At 31.5% G+C, this 21,527-nt stretch overlaps 2 protein-coding genes across 5 annotated transcripts; one reads left to right on the top strand and one right to left on the bottom strand.

Moving 5' to 3' along the window:
• The first annotated feature begins 1,417 nt into the window (after window positions 1–1,417).
• LOC126742929 (transmembrane protein 192) lies at window positions 1,418–6,611 on the top strand. Of its 4 annotated transcripts, none has more exons than XM_050449810.1 (5): window positions 1,418–1,501; window positions 1,702–1,947; window positions 5,559–5,838; window positions 5,895–6,043; window positions 6,231–6,611. In XM_050449810.1, exons 2-5 carry the CDS (start codon window positions 1,732–1,734, stop codon window positions 6,381–6,383), a joined length of 798 nt encoding a protein of 265 aa, XP_050305767.1. In that variant the 5' UTR covers window positions 1,418–1,501; window positions 1,702–1,731; the 3' UTR covers window positions 6,384–6,611. The 4 variants fall into 4 exon arrangements, with proteins under 4 accessions (XP_050305767.1, XP_050305766.1, XP_050305764.1 ...); XM_050449809.1 differs by having other exon boundaries at window positions 1,442–1,561; XM_050449807.1 differs by having other exon boundaries at window positions 1,469–1,612.
• Window positions 6,612–9,538: 2,927 nt separating this feature from the next.
• On the bottom strand, window positions 9,539–21,157 carry LOC126742930 (probable tubulin polyglutamylase ttll-15). Its single transcript, XM_050449811.1, has 7 exons — window positions 20,919–21,157; window positions 11,694–11,979; window positions 11,199–11,634; window positions 10,655–10,912; window positions 10,127–10,339; window positions 9,859–10,072; window positions 9,539–9,809 (listed from the first exon to the last, which is right to left on the bottom strand). The coding sequence occupies exons 1-7, from the start codon at window positions 21,123–21,125 to the stop codon at window positions 9,702–9,704; spliced, it is 1,722 nt and encodes a 573-aa protein (XP_050305768.1). The 5' UTR covers window positions 21,126–21,157; the 3' UTR covers window positions 9,539–9,701.
• Between the last annotated feature and the right edge of the window lie 370 nt (window positions 21,158–21,527).

The following is a 21,527-nucleotide window of genomic DNA, read 5'->3' as shown; positions in this document are numbered from 1 at the left end:
GGGTATAGAATTCTCGTTGGATAATTTGCCACTCTTGTTTTATTTCTGGTACTTGCAAAAAAAGTTAAGATTTTATGGAATTGTCATTATTTTTTTTTTGTACTTTATAAAGATTTAGTAGGTGCTTTATAAATTAATTTTTGTTTTCAGAAGCTTAAAGCATAACTGGCGGCATCTGAGGATACTTATGCAAGCCGCCAGTCGCATTCGGATGTTGAACAGGGAAATACCCAGAATACCGATGAAGTCACAAGCCAGGCTTCCATACGAACACAAAGAAGTCAGGAAACGTCCAGCATGTCACAAATGAAAATAGTGTCAAGAAACTGGAAAAGATTGCCAAACCTTGCCAGAGCGATGATGAAGACGAGTTTGATTTATTTTGAAAAACCTTGCGCTGCAATTAAAAAAATGTCATTTAATAGGGCTCTTATTTGCCAGTAGAATCTTCAGAGTATAAGAGAGCAGAAGAGCTTACATATTTTAAATAGTAGTCATCAAAATCAAGATCAGCTACGTAGCAATTCATCATCTACAAGTACTCACGCAGTTTTGCCTCTAGATTTGCATAACTCATCTGAATCAGTTCAATCCCATTGGAGTCAAAATAACGGTAATGTATCATGTACTCAGTAGCAGCCGCGGATTCTACGATATAGTCTTTCTATTCTAAGAGAATTCTATCCAATAAAATCAAGATATCATTTCTCAAGCACTACTTGGTATAAAATGGTAGTTAAATATATAAACAATTATTATAACTTAAAGTAAAGTTTTTCCTACTTAACTTCATAAAATCTTGCAGAGCTTCATATATTGCATGGCACATATGTGGAATAAACTGAGAAATACTGTTTTTTGAAAACATTATGTATAGGACAGCGAGTTGTTGCTAAATATCGGAAAGTTATTTGTAGTTTTAGTTTGCCTGGTGAAGCCTCTCTCATGGCGGTTTTTGTATTTTTGGAGCAACTTTTTGTAGAATCTCTAGAGATTTGTCTTCACTTATTCTTAAGTGGTTTCTATAGGTATCGCAATCTTCCAAAGCCAATTACTTCACTATCGTTTCACTAGCACTGCATTTATTTCTTCGCAATATCTATGACTTGACCCATTATTTTAAGACGTTTTCTTTTCTTTTGATTTACTAGAATATTTTGTAATTCATTTGCTAATTGCAAACCTACTTCGCGAACCGCTAATTTTAATTTTGTTTTAACCGTTTTCAAGCCTACGAAATCAATCACCAGGGTAAAATAAAATTAGAACAAACTGATCACTGAATACTGAATGTAGTAAAACATGAAACGTGTGAATAAAAGCGTCGCTTTTTTAATTCTACAGTATCACTGAATCAATAAGACCGCTTCAGTCAAACTAACAAGTGAGAACCCGCCTTAACTGTCTTAAATAATGTCAATTCATAAATGTCAAATTAAATTGTTTAGTTTTATTTTTGCCTTTGTTCATGTTTTATTTATTATGAAGATATAAAGTTTCAGTAAGTTTCCCTGTCTCACTTTATGACTATTTATAGCATAGATTGCAATTTTGCGGTAAAGTATGTGTAATTATGGTTAGCTTATCTAGAAATTACCATATTAACACCGGGGTGTGTATTTTTGATAAAAACATGTTTTGTTTATCGGCATCCTGGTAAATTGTAGGTTAACATCTGATAAGGTTGATTTTCTCTTTTAGGGAGCTACGTTTTTCAGTGAATCAGTCAACATGAATGATCAGGAGCTGCTACAGCCTATCTTGGAATCCTTTGGTGGGTTTAAGAAGGTCCAGACAGTACCACTCTTTACATTTCATATTTTTTTCACATTGGTTCTGGATATTGTTGCCATAGTTTATGCAGCCATACATCCAGATGACAGCAGCAAATGTAGAGAGTATTTTATTATAATATACCTACATGTGGCTTTATGGATTATTACTTATGTAAGTATATTTAAAGAACATAACTACTTTGATATTAACTATTATAGGTATATAGGCAAATGCCCGAGCTAATTCCTATTTAGACCAAAGTTAAGATGATTGTTATTCAAAGAATTATAACTTGTTTTCTAAATAATTATAATATACAATCAGTTTAGGGATTAGTGTTTCTTTATAAGGTTGTGGTATAGATTGATAAGATTGGGTATCAAATATATACCCATGATAAATAAAATAACTTGTTTTTCATGTATTACAATCAATATGATTGGTAAATGAAAAAAAATTGAACAAACATTTTATAATGTGTATGGTGGGAAAATTTGATAGTTAATATTAGTATATACATTATGGTAAAAATGCACTATTTGTTTATTGAAATCAGTTTTAATAGTACATGTCTTTAATTTAGATTAAATTAAATATTTATGATCATACATTTATAATTAGACAACATTTCAACATCTATGAGGTCATTCTAAGGTCTCTGCAAAAATCATTATTTAATATTATTACAAACATTTGCAATAAAAGAAGTTTGTAATATTGAATAATAATGATTTTTCAGGATAATCATGTTTATAACCACAAGGCTAACAATATCAATTAAAAGTAAATAGTAAACCTTCATGGTAATGTTAATGAGGAATCAGATGCTTGATTTTTCATTAGATGGATAAATTACAAACCATGCATACATAAATGTCTGTCCAGTCATGGCATTCCTAACCCATTTGAATGTTTATTTATTAAAATTACATTTTATGCCTAGAAAAATGATCTAAACATGAACTATATAGACCAATATCTAGTATGTACTATATAAATAATTTAGACTAAGCTTTATAACCTGTGGATAACTGCAAATGTGCAGCTTTTTATAAGAAAAAAGGTAAGGTATTGTCAAGGTTTAAAATTTAAAAATCTCATGCATGGGGAATTTTATAGACAGATGCTTAATCTTGTGGTTGGAATGATTAGACAAGAAAAAAGAAATTACTTGCAATTTCATCACACACAGTTCAATAATGGAGAGCTACCTATAATCTAAAAAAATGTCTTCAATCTTTCTATTCTGTAAATGTCCAAGATCCAAATAAAATTAATGACAATTTTGCTCCTTAGCTAGCTTTCCCAGAAGGAGTTGTATTGCTAATTTTCCTAACAAGCAGTTTAAGCATTATGTAAATTTTTTATTTTGTTTAGCTACAGTTGACGAAATATATAAAATAGCTTGCTTAGTCTTTTGTTGTTGAATATATGTAAAAAAATAAAAACTAAAACAATAAAATTTTATAGAACTCACAGGGATAGCAACATTTAACAATGCCAGAAATATTTTAGTAATCCAATTGTTGGTCAAATTACAGAATCTTAAAAGCCTAATAGAGACTAGATGCTACTAAAGATTAAAACAAAAAATATTTATCAACAGAATAAAATGGATGGTCAATTAAAAGGTTTTTGCACTTATCTCAAAACATTTCCAAATTCTCAATACAATGAACACTCAATGGCAAGTGGTTATACATTTTAATGCCCATGTAAATAAGGGAGTTATTTACAGTTATTTACAATAAGGGAGAAATTAGAAAGATGGTTGTAAACAATACACACTGTTTCCAAAGCAAAAAGAGTTGGTGGGGAAAGGATTTTATTTTTAATCAACAGTGGTTTGCAATGAGTATGTGGATGTACCAGAGACAATGACTGAACAGCTCTTCTTTGTCGAACAAAAGGTGATTGAAAATGATATTGGCTTCAGAAACCCCAGAATGGAATATAAGTACAGTATCTTAAATGTAATTCCACCAAGGCAAAATTACTAGTCCGTGCAATAATCGGACCAAGTTCCCTTACAGTTGTTTTTATGCTATAGTAACCAGAAGCCAGCTTCCTATTTAGACAGCTCACATGAGAGTCAAATTTTAAGCTGTAATCTATGTTCAATCCCAGATATTTGGAATCTTCAACAACCTTCAAAATTTGAGCCTCAACGACAATATTTTCCAAGTGCATGCCTCTAAATTTAACAACCTGAGTTTTTGATAGGTTAAGAGCTAATTGATTAGCATCACACCAATCCTTGATCTTTTGAACATCAAGAACAATAATATTTTGCAGATCAAGAGGGTTGTCCACCACAGTGCTGTACAGTCATCAGCAAAAGCTCCAATCTCTCCTGAAATATCAAGGTTTAGTTTATAATGATTTTGCTATCCAATGCTCTGCCTTTGATAGTGACCAATTGTGTCCTGAAAAGCTTACAAATTGGGGTTACAAGAATGGTGTAATAATGTTTTCCCAAGTTATATCCATGTAAACAGTAACAAAACATTATTTTTGTTGCTTACACACAAGCAGTTTGATATCGTCAAAAAGTAATAAACTCCTCTTTTTACAGTCTAACAAAAAATTTTGATTTTTCTGTTCTCCTTGAAGAAGGCTTAATAGAGGGCGAAACATTGGATTTAAAAGGGAAAAAAAATTGAACAGCTTGGATTTTTATTGACCCCTTATTCAACTTAACCCTTAAAAGTTAACATAATTGGCCTGGGTCACTAAAACAACACATAAAATCATAATAAAGATGCATACGGTAGACGTGATTTTACTAGGGAGTTAAACAAGATTGTTCTGCTTGAGGTATTAGGAAATAGTTCTGTTAATCTTATAATTGATAATGAAGTATATATAATGGTGCAATGGGTCTTTAAAGATGATCTATATCTATATCAGTCTTAAAGATAAGCTCTTTGTCAACACAGACCCCCAGGTCATAAACAGAGGTTAAGTGAGAGTCTGTTAACTTCAGACCATTTATAAGCCTGCTTGCAGCTGCATGCAGTAATGACAATTCTTAGCAAGACGAAAAACCTTCATGTCATCAGCAATCAGTAGAAACTTACTGCCAATACTATTGGAAAAGTCATTGATAGAAATAAAAAACAAAAATGGAGCAAGATTGCTCCAATGGGGCCCACACTTGGACAATGCAGGTAGATGATCTGAACCAATTGAATCTTAAAAATCTTTTTGCAAAAAAATTAAGTTATTCAACCTATCAAAGATCTTAGCAAAATTTGTGTATCTCAAGTTGACATTTGCATTTTATAACCTCATATGAATTTCACAGAAAAACCGTTAATCTACACTGAAAAAATAAGAAAAGTTAAACAAAATGGAGATTGGGCGATAGTTCTCCATCATATTTCGTGATTTAAAGACGGCAAATTTTGCTTGTTTCCAGACATTGGGAAAAGTACTTTGGGGTAGTGACAAATTGATATGTGTACACCGAGATTCAGTGAAAGCAGAAGCACAATGATTTATGAAAAAATGGAACACTGTCAAACCCTGCAGTCCCCTTATTTTTTAGTTTTTTATCTTAGTACATCCACATGATTTAATTTATAAATATGAATATTTTGAGAAGCACATTGCACATAATTAAAATTGACAGATCGAGTGGAACTGTTAAAAACGCTATCAAATAAATCTAATTATTAGCTAGTATTTTCTATATTACTCTATGATCAACTACTGAAAGTTGATTGTACATAATAAACATATCATAGCAAAGGTTATTAATAATTTCACTTTCATTACAGATCATTCATATTGTCACAAAGACAATTCACTTTAACATTCGCCTTAGTGGCTACTTGGACTTTTATAAAGAAACTGAAACACACTCGGGCTTACCACTTATAATCGTCTCTGTCTGGACTGTAGCTCTGCTTTTCGTTCAAACCTTAATGCAGCATTTTTATCCTGACAATTTTTATGAGAAATGCATTCACGGAGGAACGATGTCACCAAAAGCGTACCTGTGTGCGCTTATCACACTGGAATTTTGTGTTATTACTGGAGTTAATATCAATTATATCAGTAAGTAACTACATTTTATCATTCAGGTTATAGTATCAATTTTTTACTTTGTGCAGATAAAGTGATGCAATTTAATAAGCAACAAGCGCCACCTGACGTTTTAAAAAGCGAATGGACTAATGCTGCGGAAGTGGATGGTGTTCCCCATACCGAAGTGGGTTATAGAGAGATGGGCAGCAAAGTTTATGAGTTATTAGAGAAGCAGGTCAGAAAAATTTAAATTATTCTTTTTATATGGCATTCATGGCAAGACAACTGTAATCAAATTCAGAACTAAACTTTGTCAGTAAAAAACTTTTAATTGCCTTAATTTTTTTTTAATATACTTTTTCTCTAAACCTCTTTTTAATGACTCAGTTTCTAGCTTGAGCAATTTGCTGTTCATTTTTTAGGCTGATCTAATACAATACCTTAAAGAACACAATGCCAGACTGAACGAAAAAGTTATGACATTAAGCAACCAGATTTCGCAGGGGAGAGTTTCAAATGAAATTAGTGGGGGAAGTGGAGTCTTACAAAGTGGAAGTGGTTCCCATCAGAGCTAAACCATATCCATGAAAATCATGATATTTCTTACCAAGTAAGGTATGATTTTAATTTAAAACTTTTTTATCAAAATTATTTGTAATAAAGACTTTATGACTGATGTTTTATAGACCTTCGTAAATGTATGGTTTTTATATAATTTTTTTAGAATTATTGTTTTGTCTGATACCTGTATATATTTAAGATTTTATATTAGTGTTAAAGGATTTAGTAAAATAATAACAAAGTACATTTGTTTTATTTATAACTCTGGGGTAAAAAAAGTTTGGAAGTGTTGCAGCTTTAATTTCTAAATGTACCTGTAGTATCTGACGAACGGTTTTGGATAAATTTTAAGCTACAAATTTTTTAAAGATCTCGATATACTACACTATTTTTATTGAAGATTAACATTTCGTAAGGTTAGTCATAAAATTGATTAACTTCTTGAATCTAAAATTGATTGATTAACAGTTGTAAAGTCATAAAATTAGAGAAGAGATTTGAATTTCGTGTGATTATTTTTCAAAAACCAATAACAAAGCGCTATCGGCTAATAAATAGCCATTATCAGTGATACCTAAGGTGAGAAGAATATAAGTTAAGATTTTTTTTAAAATTATTAAACCTACGGGCCAAAATTTAACAAATAAAACCCTCTTGCTAAAGGGGTTTTTAAAATTACAAAAAACCTATATATGTAAGTTACACATAAAAATGAGTGGTATTCATTTTTTGGAATTGTTGTTTTTATCAATTTATCGGAATTGATGGTAAATAAGCAAAGTATTTCACCAAATGAGCCAACATGGGTATGCAAATTTCACAACTATAGTGAATGAAGTCTATTTATTCTCCTGTGTAGAGAAACAAAGTTTCTTCTTAATTCAGCTTGTGTATTTAAGCACTTGTCAGAGGAAGACATCTCCTTATTGATTTCTATGCCTTCCAAGAAATCCAAACGCATAAAATTTTTACCTTTGACAATGAATCTTTGCCGGATCAAATTTGTGTTTATAGAGAATTTAATATAGTGTTCAAATGGGTCCTTATTAGGATTTTTCAGGTGTTAATATACTTAAAAAGCTTGAAAAATACTTTTATTCATAATATTATTTAAAAACGGGATACAAATATATTTTGTAACTGTTTTTTGTGTTGCATAGACATTTTCTCTTTTGTTTTAATTTTCCTAATATTTTTATCGATAAAATTTGGGTTATAACCATTATTGTATGCTATTTGCTTGGCAATTTTGACTTCTGAATTATAATCTCTAAATCTGGATATAAGGGCTTAAAATTGCCATTTTATGTTGAAAATATAATATGTATTTTTCTGTAAATACTAAAATCTACATGATTAACTCTTCTATGAATGGTGACTTCTAAAAAGTTTAAAGCTTAGTTGTTTTCCATTTCGAGAGTGAATTTGATATTAGAATGAATTAAATTACATTTTTGGATCAAATTATTTGCCATATCTGCGTCGCCATTTAATATTAAAAAATAATTATCAACGTATCTTCTATAAAATTTAATTTCCTTATTTGAGAGTATGTGATTATAAGACATTTGGCAGAAAAAGAGATAAACAGCTTCGCGTTGCCGATAACAAGTTTTATTGAAAGTAAAGAAGTCTTGAGCTAAGCAGAAGTTCAATAAATATAGAATTTGGTTGACAATACTATCTGAAAGACGCTTGGATTTTAAAATATTACCTACCAGTAGTACTATTTTTTCTTCTGTTGTGTTTATTTTCGGATAGACGTAAATAAATTACAAACATGAAGTTATACCAATATAGATTTGGATGATTTTGGATGTTTGTTTAAACAATGTGAGTTTTACTAATGTTTTGCGTTTTGACCTCTTTAGAAAATTTCGTATTAAGGATGGTAAAGTTAAAAAATAGAGAGGAATCAGCCTTCTGAGTTCGGCTTCAAAGATGTTCATTAAAATATACAGAAAAAGTGACTAGCACTGGAATAAGTGAGGAACAACACAGGTTCAGACACAATAGATCGGCTATTATAGCTGCCGTCTTCATACTTCGTCAAATAGCTAAAAAAGCTATTGAAATCTCACCCAAGCTTTTGACAAAGTGAGACTGACAGACGTCACAAAACTTGTACAAAAGAGAAAAGTTCTATATTGTATCTATCATTAAAGAGCTAAACCCCGACAATCATATCTTCGTAAAAGTAGAAAATAAACGACAAAAAAAATAACCGTTAAAATCGAAATCAGACAAGGAGACAATCTAAGCCCGTCATTCTTTAACATCATCATGCACGAAATCAGTATCAAAACACAACACAGCGGAAGGGGATATCGAATGGGTAATGCAAAAATAAAAATAGTCTCCGAAGGTTAGGGCAAACTACAAAAACTTTGAAAAAGTCACGGATAAATTTAAAATGGAAATCTCTACTCAGAAATGATGACCTTCAAATATCTTGGAGCAAATATAACGAATAACAGCAAACCAAACGAAGAAGTAAGAGTTCAGACATCAAAAGCCGCCCTAATATTGGGGTATCTGTGAGACATCATCTGGAGAAAGAAACACATGAGCATATAAAGCAAAGTTAGAATCTATTAAATGTGTGTTGTGTAGGTAAGTGATGGCGTACGCAGAAGAAACAAAAGCAGAAAATACAATTACCAAACGTATGCTAAGATCAACAGAAATATGAGTTCTAAGATCTATAACGGGATACCCTTACGATATAACCTTTACCATAGGAAAAGAAACGAGAAAATTAGAGATATCTGTAAGGTTTCGGATGTTATAAGATGGCCTATTCAAAAGGAGGAATTTAATTGCAATATCTATTATGTCTCTAATAAATCTTTTTAGATATAGTTGTAATCAATCATCTACAGAATAATCCAAGGTCAAGAAAACATAAAATTTCGATTTAAAGATACTACCTATACTGTGGTAGTATAAGCCTAATCACTGAACCCACGGTGTTTATTTTTGTAATTCTAGGTCTGATGTTGCTTTCAACTAAATCTACATTTTTTATTATGCGAAACATATAAGGCTCTGGTTTGCAATATGTGGTTACCTGTGGTTTCCTGAGACTGAGACTTCATATATTCTTAAACTTAAGTCATTCTGTTTTTATATTGCGAGGAGGCCCTTCGGTCATTGATTAAAAAAAAACTGAATAACAGCTCTTTTTATTAACAGACTACTAGATTTTTTACATTATACATAAATAAAATAAATATGGTGAAAATCTTACATTTTATCTGAATTAAAAATTTAATAAAGTCACTTTATTGGAAAATAAAACATTTGCTTCTAATATATTCCGGCAAGAAGTTTCAACACCAAGTACTATCCAAAAGACATTTGCCTTTAAACCACTTGTAATGCAACTGGTTTTCTGCAGAATAATTGTCACTAACTGGCTTTAAAGCTTCTTCACGTGACTAAAAATAATAAATTCAAGCATTTGCTACCCTAAAAAACATTTTTTACCTCTATAGGAGGAAACACCCTTTTACAATCCCCACGATTCAAATGCTCTTTAAAGGCTTGCACCAAATATTTTCTAGTTTCAGGCGAAAGACATGGTTTGCATAACTGGCACTCCGGTGAAACGCAGCTGGTTTTGCACATTTGGCTGTTGCATTTTTCTGGATAAGTGGCCAAATGTTTGTCTGATACTATCATCGCTTCATCTTCTTTGGATCTAATTAATAGAAGAATTATTTTTAAGTTCTTACAATATTATCAAAGGTGTTACCTAGGTTCTAAGCTACCCTTTTGTATCCTTTCTCCTACTCCCACTAATCCGAGAACGTTATACAAAACTTGCTGGTATAGCAGTCTGTTGGGTGGAAAGTGAGCTGAGGATAAGTTTGGACTCATATTGGCTTCCAGCAGGTAAATATTTAGATTTTCGTCTATAACGAAGTCGAAGCGCATCATTTCAAAGAAGTTGCTTTTGTATTTAAACCTAATTAAAAGATAAGTCAGTAATGTGGTTTAATTGTTAGATACGACAACAAAAAAAGACAGAACTCCTAAGCAATAATATTCTCAGTAGTATTTAACATCACAATAGGAAGGATATAACTTATAGATTGATAAAACATAGATTCATCACCTACCAAGGATTAATTATTAGGGATTCCAGGATTTGTTAGGTACAGTGTATAGAGTTTTATAAACCATACTTACATCTTTGACACTATGTAAAAAAGAAAAAGGGACGAAGAAGATAAAGAAGAAGTAATCGTATTATATTTAATTTATGTTATCTATTTAATACCTTTTTAGTACGTTAGCAATCAGAGGCTCTTTTGCTAACAAAACCTGTCTAATGGAGTCTTCAATCTGAGTCCAAATATTACTGGGATCCATTCCCAGACTTCGTAGATGCGCGTTAAGACTTTCTCTCATTCCAAAACCTAATTGATTGTAATAGTAGTCTAGCGCAGGCACTTCCCAAATTGGAAGGTAGTCGTCGCCTACAACATATTTGTCCAAATTCGTTGGATCAAATGGGTAGTATTTTTGAGGACAAAACCTAAAAATTTAACACAACTTATTGAATATAAAGAATGTTTTATTAAGGGCGACGAGGTACTATATCTCAGCAATAAATAATCTAGTAGCTTAAAGGACAAATCGGGTAGGTAGTTAATAGGGTTTATCAATGGTAATAAGTTTATCAAATAAACAACTATAGAAATAGTATTTCTTTGTAACTATATATGGGGATAATACACCCTCTAGCGGCAAAGGTAGGAAAATTATCAGTAATTTCTTTTGGCCATTTTTCCCCAAAAAGCTCCTGGATTACTTCAGCTTACCTTAATAGAGCCTCTCCATTATAAATATACACTCTCAAAGGATCAATGGAAGTAACAATTGTATAAATCCCAATGTCAAACTTATGTCCGTTAATCAAGAGGGGCTTATCAATAAAATCTTGCACGAAAGTACCACTCTTGTCCAAATCGATGTTCTGCAACCTTTCGATCTTAATATTTCTATGGTCGTTGTTTTTTTGCACAAAAGTCCTATTGGGATGCGTCTTTGAGTATTCCAAGAGTTGTTCTTTTTGCTCTGGTAGTTTAAAAGCGGGTGGGATGTAAGGTAACCCACTGGTCGCCAAGTCAACTTTATTAGTAATATAACCGCATCCAGGAAAATGGTTTACTTTCTGGTACGGCTTGAGGTTATAAAGTTCAGATTTAAGAGATCTAAATGGATAGTCGTGAGACCAGAGTAGATCCCAATTCTCACCTGAAATACCATTAAAAAATTATTACAGAGTATTATTACATTTAAATCTATAAAATTACCAGGATTTTGATCTTGTTTGTAGCCCAACCTCCCCAAAACGGTATAAACCTCCTTAAGGTGCCCGCCCTCAATATTTTTTCCATATGCCCAGAATTTCTTCGACAATGAGACTGGATATTCCAAATTTCCAGCCTTGCTAAAGCATTGTCTACATTCATCAGCTGCTATGAACAGGATTGTGAGAATGGAGACTCCTCCGAAGACAATGGAGAGGCCCCAGTATGTTGAGAAGAGTCTTTCTATTAAAGGTGGTTCGTGGGGTAGAGGTATTGGTCGGTAAATCACCTAGAAAAGGGAAAATATTTAGTTATCACTTTGTAAATTGTTGATGATTTTGTAACTCGCTCTCTTGCTTGCTTTTACCCGAAAAGCATGACCCTCGTCTTGGTGGAATTTAGAAGCAGACAGTACTTTTAAGATAATAAAAATAATTTTTGAAGGTCAATATTTAGTTTTTCTAGAGCAACTGTCAAATCTGATTCTTTAGAGGATAGATAGAGCTGATTATAATTGGCATAAAAACGATCCAAGTAATAACCGAATGATATGATAATATAGAAAGAACATCAGAGGACCAAGTATCTCCAATAAAAGTTGAATAGTTTAATATTTTAGTAGCAAACATATTGGTACCTATTGATCAAGTAGATATTTATTAGTTTTAAGGAACTATCACGGAAGTCAACATATTTTAAAGTTGCAATTAATAAATTGTGAATTTCAATAATATTTTTTCAATTTTATAAACGAAGGATTTTAATAGTATGCAAACACGATTGTTAAATTACATAAGGACTTCCAGTTTAGTTTTTTTGAAGCGATCGTTAATGATTTCACGAATCGTGTCATTTATTTAGAGGTCGTTTTTTTAGTAAACTTCGATGTTTTTATAGGAATGTGAAGATTGATTTATATCGTTAGGTTGTCATTAATAAGTTTTACCTTTTCTGTAGTAGAATAAAGTAGTAGAAATTTTATTGTAGTAGAATAAAGACGATACAGAGTTACTTAATAATAGCATTAATTTTAGGGTGTATAGGTTTCATATATATGTAAATTGGTATTATTTGTAACAAAAGTTAACATCTTTAACTAAGTAAAGTGTTTACGTGTTTTCAGTTGAATTTGGTCTGATCTCAGTAGACTTAAAATATTATTGGTTTTAAATTTGAACTGATTTTTTTTATTAATTTGTTTTTTCCTACTTTACGATAAAGAGAGAAGCTGGCCAGTTGGTATGTCAAAAAAAACCTTTTCTGTAACCGATTGCAGATCTGATCAAATATTATATAAGATATTATATAATATGTTGCACTGAGCTCTTATCTGATGTTGTCAAAGAAAGTTCATCTGAATACTAATGAGATCCAAGAAGGTTTGACTGCTAGTAGCAATTCTTATAGGGTTGATTATATAGTTGAATAAACAAGGCTATTAAAATCAATAGTTAAAAAGTAAAGACATTTAGTAACTTAACATTGAAAATTTCCATGCAAAAAAAATTATCGGTTTTTGGTAATTTAATTTGCTCCTCCAAGGCGGTTTGAAAATCATTAAAATTAAAATGAAGGTGCACGGTATCCAATAATGTGTAAATAATTTTTATAATACGTTACAACTCCTCCACCTCTGCCTCAACAAAAGATATATCATCAATTCATTTCCAAATTTCAGTCTGGATCATCTAGAAATTGTGTTTTTCTGCCGTAGTTTATCTTATTATATTAAAAAAACATCATTTTGTATTTACTTATTTTTAAATTATATTATATAGGAATACATTTGCATGATCCATCATGGGTATATCGAATTAAGATATCATTATCGGTTCAATATATGTGCTGAATAAGAGGGTAAAAAAAGCATTAAATTTGTGTGGTAAGAAATACAAGGTTTTGGAAATTCAAGATGTTTTTGAGTGCCTTGGATTATCATATGTTAATACTATTATTATTATATAACTTGATCTTTTGGCTTTTGACGGGCAAACATTTACAAAAAACACATAAGCAATACATTATGTTTTTTTAAAAAGCCTACTAGCTTACTAAAAGTTGGTTAGTTTTAGCATTAGATTTTCTTTACATTTTTAAATTATTTTGCCATCTAATGCCCAAACTAAATAATTTTGAACTGCGATAAGTTTGGTTTAAAGAGTATATAACGAACTTTTTTAATCATTATGTGGTAGGTTTTTGTAAAGATCTTTTACAGATATCGGGTGAATCAGTTTTCTATTTTATTCTTTTCCAAAATTCTTGCTTACTTTCTTTTCTACATTCCAAACAAGTTTATTATTAGATTTGTAAAAAGACACAATTCAACGAAAATTATACATGCAAATTTCGATGATGATTAATCAATTGTTTGCGATAGGTGAAAGCTTAATATGTTATTTTGGTGACCAGAATATTAAATTAAGTGGCCAATATATTAAATTACTGCAAATTTTAAATAATTTATTAGTTTGTTAAACATTTTATGATTTTATTTAATTACATGCTTTTACATATGCAATTGTATGTATGATTTTATTCTAGATTGGAGAAAAAATTAATAGCTAGGTTTCTTCTGGAAACAAGGAACAAAAAAACAAAGATCAATTATTTGCAAAAAAAAGGTTTTGTGATGAACATGATATTATATATCTATATACTATACAGGGTGTTAAACAATGTCATGAAGGTATCTCAGGGATGCCAGTACTCGTTAAAATAAGAAAAAAACAAGCATTGTCGTTAAACAAAGTTTAAATTTTTGTTTTATCATAAATGTTTTAACTTTGGTATGTGTTTAAACATATTGTCTCCATTTTAAATGTTTTCCCTTTTGTTCCTATTATGGAAAAAAAACTGATATTGAGCAGAGCACTGAGCACATAAGCCAAAACGTTCATTTCAATAATTAAAATGTGTTAAGTTTTATTTTTTTGACAAATTTGTCCTAATTAAGTTGATAATCGTTACAGAAGAATCGTTACAGCACTAATTTAAATTTTCAAAAATAAATAAAAATGCACGACTGTAGTTTCATTTTTTGTCCTCTCTTACTATGCGAAAATGATGATCTCTTAATTGCCAAAGCGAGGATTCTAATAATTCAATTTCCAAGTCGTTTTCTTGTTACCTGAATTTAACCAGATTTATCTGAATTAAGTTTTTGAGTTAACTCTTTTGTTTTAATACGCGTAGATGCATTCTGTACAGATGTTATACTACTTGATAGGGAAAAACTATTGTATGCCTGTAGGTTTTATTATTACTTAAAAGTCTTATTGATGATGACCAATTATTGGCCAATACGTCAATTTCAATTTGCAAGCTGTGTGTGCATAAAACAAATTTATTTTTGAAATACTATTGCATTTCTGCATTTTTTAAGTATTTTTTTCTTTCTTGCATACTAAGAGAAAACGTCCGTTTCAATAATTTCTAAGTCGTTTTATTGATAGTTGTAATTAGGATGACCCTTAGAGTGGTATGTACATTCTTTACACATAATTAGTTCTATAAATGATAAAATAATACTTACTCTAGAAAAACTTGTATTGTTTATCTGCATAAGTAGACCTACCTACGAAAAGCTTTGATACGTCGGCCATGACTCATGTTTAAACGCTTAGAACATTGAAAGGCATTTCGATGTTCTCAGTTTAAACGTAATATTGTTTTCAGTTCAGTGGAAAATGTCTGAGGTACAACAAGGGTCTATACCGGGACCAACATTATTCTTAATATATGTATATAAATTCAAGGTCAAACTTACTATTGGCGTCTACTGTATATTAATATCTTGATGATACTGGGTGACTATATGCAACAAGAGATCTCAAATCACTGGAAAATGTTATAGCGACACAACTTATAAAATAGATCAATGGCTCAGATATCACAAACTATCACTGAATATGAATAAATGCATCTCTATGGTAATCTCGAATATTTAAGCTCACAAAAAGTTATAATTTAATTTTGGAGCTTTTAAATTCAAAAAGAAAAACTGAATTGGCTTATGTATATAGAATGTGGCAAAAAAAAGGTAATTTCTGAATTATCTGGTATATGAAAATGTGACCTTAAAGGAATTTTTGAGAAAAAGCTTTTTTAGTCTTGGCCTTCAATGCAAAAAGAGGCAGATTCTTAATACATTCTGTCTCTATTAAAAATCTGTTTTCACATATAAAATTGTACTCCATAACGGGATCTGCAAAGCCTCTAATACCGCAGTACCAAGGAATCCTTGTTCCTGTTTTAGTGTACATGAATATCAGCAGGGGTTAAAAATTCTTCAGAATTGTCCCTAACAAATAGGAGGCATAGGAAAATAAAGCACAATTCAGGGTAAGAATTCTCAGTTTTCTGAAATGTAAATTGCAATATAGTTCTGATTGGCAATCACTCTTATAAAATATTATACATCAATTAAACAAACAGTACTTAATTACAAAGGCAATGAATAATTAGTATGATCTTTTGATAGAGATACCAGCTAACGCGTACAAGGATTATGGATGTTACTGCTACGGTCGGTCCTAATCCATCCGTTCCAATAACCTATAAGGAAAATGACGATATAAGAGGAAATACAGAGCTCTTGGGCAGAAGGTATTTGCTACTGGAGGTATCCATAACACCTCCAGTTTATTTCCAAGCAGCTACTAAGTCCCTTAAGATAAATACTTTAAACGATACTGTAATGAAGGCCTTGACAACAAGCAAAGATAAACATTCCCCAGCAACCAAAAAGACGAAGGGATAAGCGAAGAAATTAGAGAACTAATGCAAGATAGAAAAAACAAAAGTAGTGAAGAAGAAACCACAGAGGAAGAGCAAAGGGAAATAAACAGACCAATCTCCAAAGCAGTAAAAAGAGATACAAGGGGGAATAAATAATTGAGAGAAATGAAACGAAATATAACAAGAAAAGCATGAAGGTACTCCTAAGAAATTACGAATGGAAGGAAAGAAATAGGCAAAATGAGAAACAAAGATGGAGAACTTACGACCAAAGAATGGAAATTAAATTTAGTGGAGGAATCCTATAAACTCCTTTACAAAAGTCAGTATGATGATAGTGACGAAAAAACCCTGAACCTGACATCCGAAGAGCTTCCTGATAGAGGAAATAGAATTAGCATTAAAAACCAAAAATACAAAAGCTGGCTAGCTAGCTTTGCGTGGCTAGGTTAATCTGTGCTTCTACTAAAAAAAAGCTTCCTAATCTGTCTGTTCAATTGTAAAGTTTTGAATTAGCATAATTCCATTGAAGCAGGATTCACAAAAAAGCAGACCAATAAAGCATTCACCGACCAATAAAGCCTTTAAGTCACGGTACAAATTGTTCACTCTAATTATAACCAACTTGACTGAAAAATAAATTAGATTACTATCAACCTGTGGAACAAACAAGATTTCATCGTGGATTTTATGGATTATGTGGAATAAACCACCAGATCATTCCCGAATCCAGAGTGACATCAAGGAGAGTTACAACTTCATCCAAAGTCTGTTGACCGTGACTATATTCTCTAAAGGAATAGAGAAGGGAAAGAAATGGTTTTTGGTTTTGTTCTTTTTGGTCAGATTTTAGCTCAATTGAGGCCGCCCACTCCCCCAGGTCACTGCATGATCAGCTGTAATATAAATACTGCTAGCAGCAATTAAGACTATTAATTAGAATTACAGCTGGGAAGATCATTGACAGACGAGACATACAAAGATAATGGGCCCAAGAACAGAGCTCTGCGGCACTCCATGTGTCATGAGTAAACTCTAGGACTCACAAAATGAACATATTCACTTGTGTCTGTTAATTGGAGCAAGTTAATACTTGAATTGTCAAATCTATAATAGATGAACTTTTGAAGAAGTATGCTCAACACAATCGACGACAAATGATTACGATTTTGACAAATCGTAAAATGTTACCTGACAGTGGAAAGTGTACCCTCTATAAACTTGCCACACAAGTCCCTGACCATTATATATATTGAGTGTTAATGTCTAAAGCCATGATTTGACCAAAAATTGGGTGTAAAGAAATCGACCGTTAATTCTCCGAGTCCATCTTAGATCCTTTTTTATGGAGTTTGACTTAAATCGTAGAGGTATTAGGTTTACCATTTATGCATGCCCGTAGTACTTGTAATTAGTTAAAAATTGGCGAAAATTTAAAACACAAAAAAATCATAGATTTTCCCAGTAGAATCCAAATATGCAATGACATGCAGTGTTGCATTTGAAAAAAAAAACTTTGTTTTTTGTTGATGGAACAAATACGAACTTTTTTTTAATTATAAAACCTGTATATTTACTTGACATAATAGATATCCTAGAAAGAGAGCTAGGAGAATACATCTCACAGTTATTCCTTGAATAGATAGAGACGATAATTGTATTATCTTCCAGATGACTTTTTAATATGGCGTCAAGCTTGAAAAATGGTTATTTAAATTAATATTTCGATATAAAAATTTAAATCTGCAAAATCCAACCCTTGAAAAAAAATCTTTGCGTTTCGCCCGGACGTTTCACTTGTCACATTACTTGCCTCTTTTTTATTTATCAACATAACGCCTACATGCCATTATTTTGAATTTAAAATATGTACCATTTCTATTCTGGACCCCTTGTAGCCATGTTTATATTCATAATGCATAAGGCACAAAGAAATTTTTTTATTCTTCGAGTTGTATAGGGTTTTTATGATTAGCATTAATTTTTAATGGATACCAACTTTCAGAAAATTAATGCAGGTAGCAGGATGGGGGATAATTTACTGAACAATTTTCATTATGATCAGTTTTTTCCTATATTAGGTTATTAAAAATATATAGGCATTAATGCGCATTGCGATTCTGTAGATAATCGCCTTACATGGGAAAACATATATTGCAAGTGAGCCATAAAATAGCCTCAGCAGCTGGTATGCTTGGAGGAATTGCTAAGTATCTAAATATATCTCAATTTAGTACGGTTTACTATTCATTTATCAATTCGCGTTTGTCCTACTTGAGTTTCATATGGGTGAAATGCAAGTCCAACATCTCTTTATCCAACAACAAACACATATTCTTGTATTTTGCAAGAGTTGTGAAATATATGTTTGCTGTTGCCGTGCCTTTATGCAATCGAGAGTGACCATCGATGGAGAGGAGTACTCGGTACATTATCCAGATTTGTATATTATGATATTGTGTCAATTGCGCATAAGGATTAATCTTGTTCTGACGGAAAAAGTGCATAGTTATCCTACCAGAAAACGAGAAATTTTTTGTCTTGAAAGAATGCGAACTCCTGAAGCACAAAAGAGCATTTATTTTATTGAACTGTTAAAAAACTGCTTAGACATGTAAAGGATTACCAGCCAAACATTCTAAAGGAGTTTTTATGGGAAAACTATTTTGGAGATTTACAGTGCTGGGGAGTTAACGCTATTCAGGCTATGTACTTTTGGTAATAGTTCGCACTGAATCATTGCGAGCTAGTGCATACTGAAATACTGCGGTTGCCAATTATTTTATTTTTTTACTCATATAATTTTTCTTTTTATTTATTTTTTCATTTTGTTTGCTTTGTTAGTCGAGAAATTGAAAATTCTGTTGACAAAGCAAGATTGGTATGTATAAGTGAACAGAAACCATTAAATATATACAATCCATGCAAAAACATAACAATTCAAAATAATAATCTAAATATAAAGAATAAAAAAATTCAAACATTGATATCATATTACATTAACAGACAAACATCACAATAAAACCAAAATATAGTTAAATTAAAAAAGTGCATTCTGGTAGAATTCTTTCATACCATATTAATCATAATCAATACAGTGTTTTCAGATTTGGTGGTAAATTATTAAATACTTTCCTGCTTTCACATATAAGTGACTTTTTTACCAGTGCAGATCTTGGAAGCAGTAAAGGCAGAAGGTAAAATTTGCCGTGTGTTGTGGACCCATTAGTGGAAAACGATTTTTAAACGTAAAAGTAGAAGCTTCTACTTTGAATAAAGATGTAAAGTTAATATTTTTAGTTTAATAAAGTGTGGTGCACCAAGCTCTTTGATTTATTTCAGTAATAAAATAAACAGCTTTCTTTTGGATCATAAAACCATATTCAAAAGTCCGTTATTTTAAGCCCCCCCAGAATGGTATTCCATACCAACGACCATAATGTACGACTCAAATAATGAGAAATATACTGTCCATGCCAGTTGACGTCCCAATTCCTTCCTTACCACCCTTATAGCAAAACATCCTAATGAAAGGTTTCTATATAATAGTATATAGAATATCTAAGGTCTTCAAAGCGTACTTCTTGATCAATCAGAATGCGCAGATACTTAGTTACTTCAAAATTTTGTAAAGGGAGACTTGCTAAATCACACACTACATATACACATACTATATATACTAATCTTGTTTTTGGTATATATACAATATATACCAAAAACAAGATTGACCGAGTAGCCAACAACTGATCCCTGTATGACTCCACAATCCTTGAGATTTTCTCTGAATGCACAACAGACTGTTTTATGAACTGTTTTTTCTAATATAACTATTGTAAATGTACATTTTGAATTTGAAATATATCATTGACTTCTAACTTCTTCAACATAAAAATTATATTGGTGATGATCATATGCTAACAAAAACGTCGATTCTAATAATTTACTGAATTTATAAGTTACTTTATTAGCCCGAATCTAGATCCAGATTTCATAGAATTAACGATTGTAGGCCGAATAATTTTTAACACTAGTTGCAAGAAATTATGTTTCATAATGGATAAGATTCACCTTAAATTGGAGTTTGATCAATATGTTATTCTGTGATAGTGCTTATGAAGAAAGTAATACTAGTTTGTCCCTTTACCTACGGTTAATCCTTATGATGATGAAGATTAGTGTGTCAAAATGTATACAGGTTATTAAAAATTGTGAAAAAATTGTTTTTCTTTGTTTATTTATATATTATTGTAGGTAGTTGTGACAGAAAATATTTAATGTAACGATGGTTAACTGGTAAAAAGCAGTAGCCTGAATCATTAGATCTACAATTTCTCTTAAAAAAAATCAATTAATGAAAAAAAATGAATTAACATAAATAGTGTTTACATGCAACGGATGATCTTGTATCATGTCCCAGTTTAAACGTTAGATTCATGTTTCATTGTACTACTTTCAAACCCACTGAGCAATTTCACTTATTTTACGCACCTTATTAACATCGTTTTCGTCCTTGGTTATTTCATTGTCACTTTTCTCACTCGTTCTGTTGGTTGTTTCCTCGTCCCTTTCATCACTCATGTTTTTCTCACTTAAACTAAAATACCCTATATCGACGGACATTAGTCCTTTGGCACCGCACGCCAAGAAAGCGGTCAGTACCAGGTTACACTGACGTACTGGTGCTCGAGTACCCATTCATAACGGTACCAAGAGAACCATCTTCCGATGATGTGTGGTGAGCGTGAACTTGTGCGCGCATGACAGCCTTGAGAATATATTGTTAATTCTAGCGTATCAAAAGAATTTTTTCTTTTAAGTTCTTGTTCTTCACTAGGCTACTGCAAAACATTGGTCAAGTTCAAGGCAAAAATTGATGTATTGAGAGAATGAAATATGTCAAAAAATTGATATTATAGTTTTGACTTACATAAATTTAGGATAACCTATTGAGAGCTTTAACTAATGTAGCCGAAAAAACTTGAGTTTGAAAATCGCTTTCAACATCAGTTCTCGTTAAATGTTTGAGTGGGAATTCTAGGTGACTTCTTAACTGGACCGGTATTTCTGCCAGGATGACTTACTGCGAGGTATACTGCA

This window comes from Anthonomus grandis, chromosome 12, assembly GCF_022605725.1.
Source record: "Anthonomus grandis grandis chromosome 12, icAntGran1.3, whole genome shotgun sequence".
Taxonomy (NCBI): Eukaryota; Metazoa; Arthropoda; class Insecta; order Coleoptera; family Curculionidae; genus Anthonomus; species Anthonomus grandis.
This window is presented reverse-complemented; position numbering and strand designations above follow the sequence as displayed.

Excerpts from the sequence above, each read along its gene's own strand:
- LOC126742930 (XM_050449811.1), bottom strand. The coding sequence starts at position 21,125 with ATGGGTACTCGAGCACCAGTACGTCAGTGTAACCTGGTACTGACCGCT. Across the intron at positions 10,913-11,198 it reads AATGGAGAGGCTCTATTAAG|GTTTTGTCCTCAAAAATACT; the intron begins GTAAGCTGAAGT and ends TTAAATTTTTAG. Across the intron at positions 10,340-10,654 it reads ATTGCTAACGTACTAAAAAG|GTTTAAATACAAAAGCAACT; the intron begins GTATTAAATAGA and ends TCTTTTAATTAG.
- LOC126742929 (XM_050449807.1), top strand. The coding sequence starts at position 1,574 with ATGGTTAGCTTATCTAGAAATTACCATATTAACACCGGG. Across the intron at positions 1,613-1,701 it reads ATTACCATATTAACACCGGG|GGAGCTACGTTTTTCAGTGA; the intron begins GTGTGTATTTTT and ends TTTCTCTTTTAG. Across the intron at positions 1,948-5,558 it reads CTTTATGGATTATTACTTAT|ATCATTCATATTGTCACAAA; the intron begins GTAAGTATATTT and ends CTTTCATTACAG.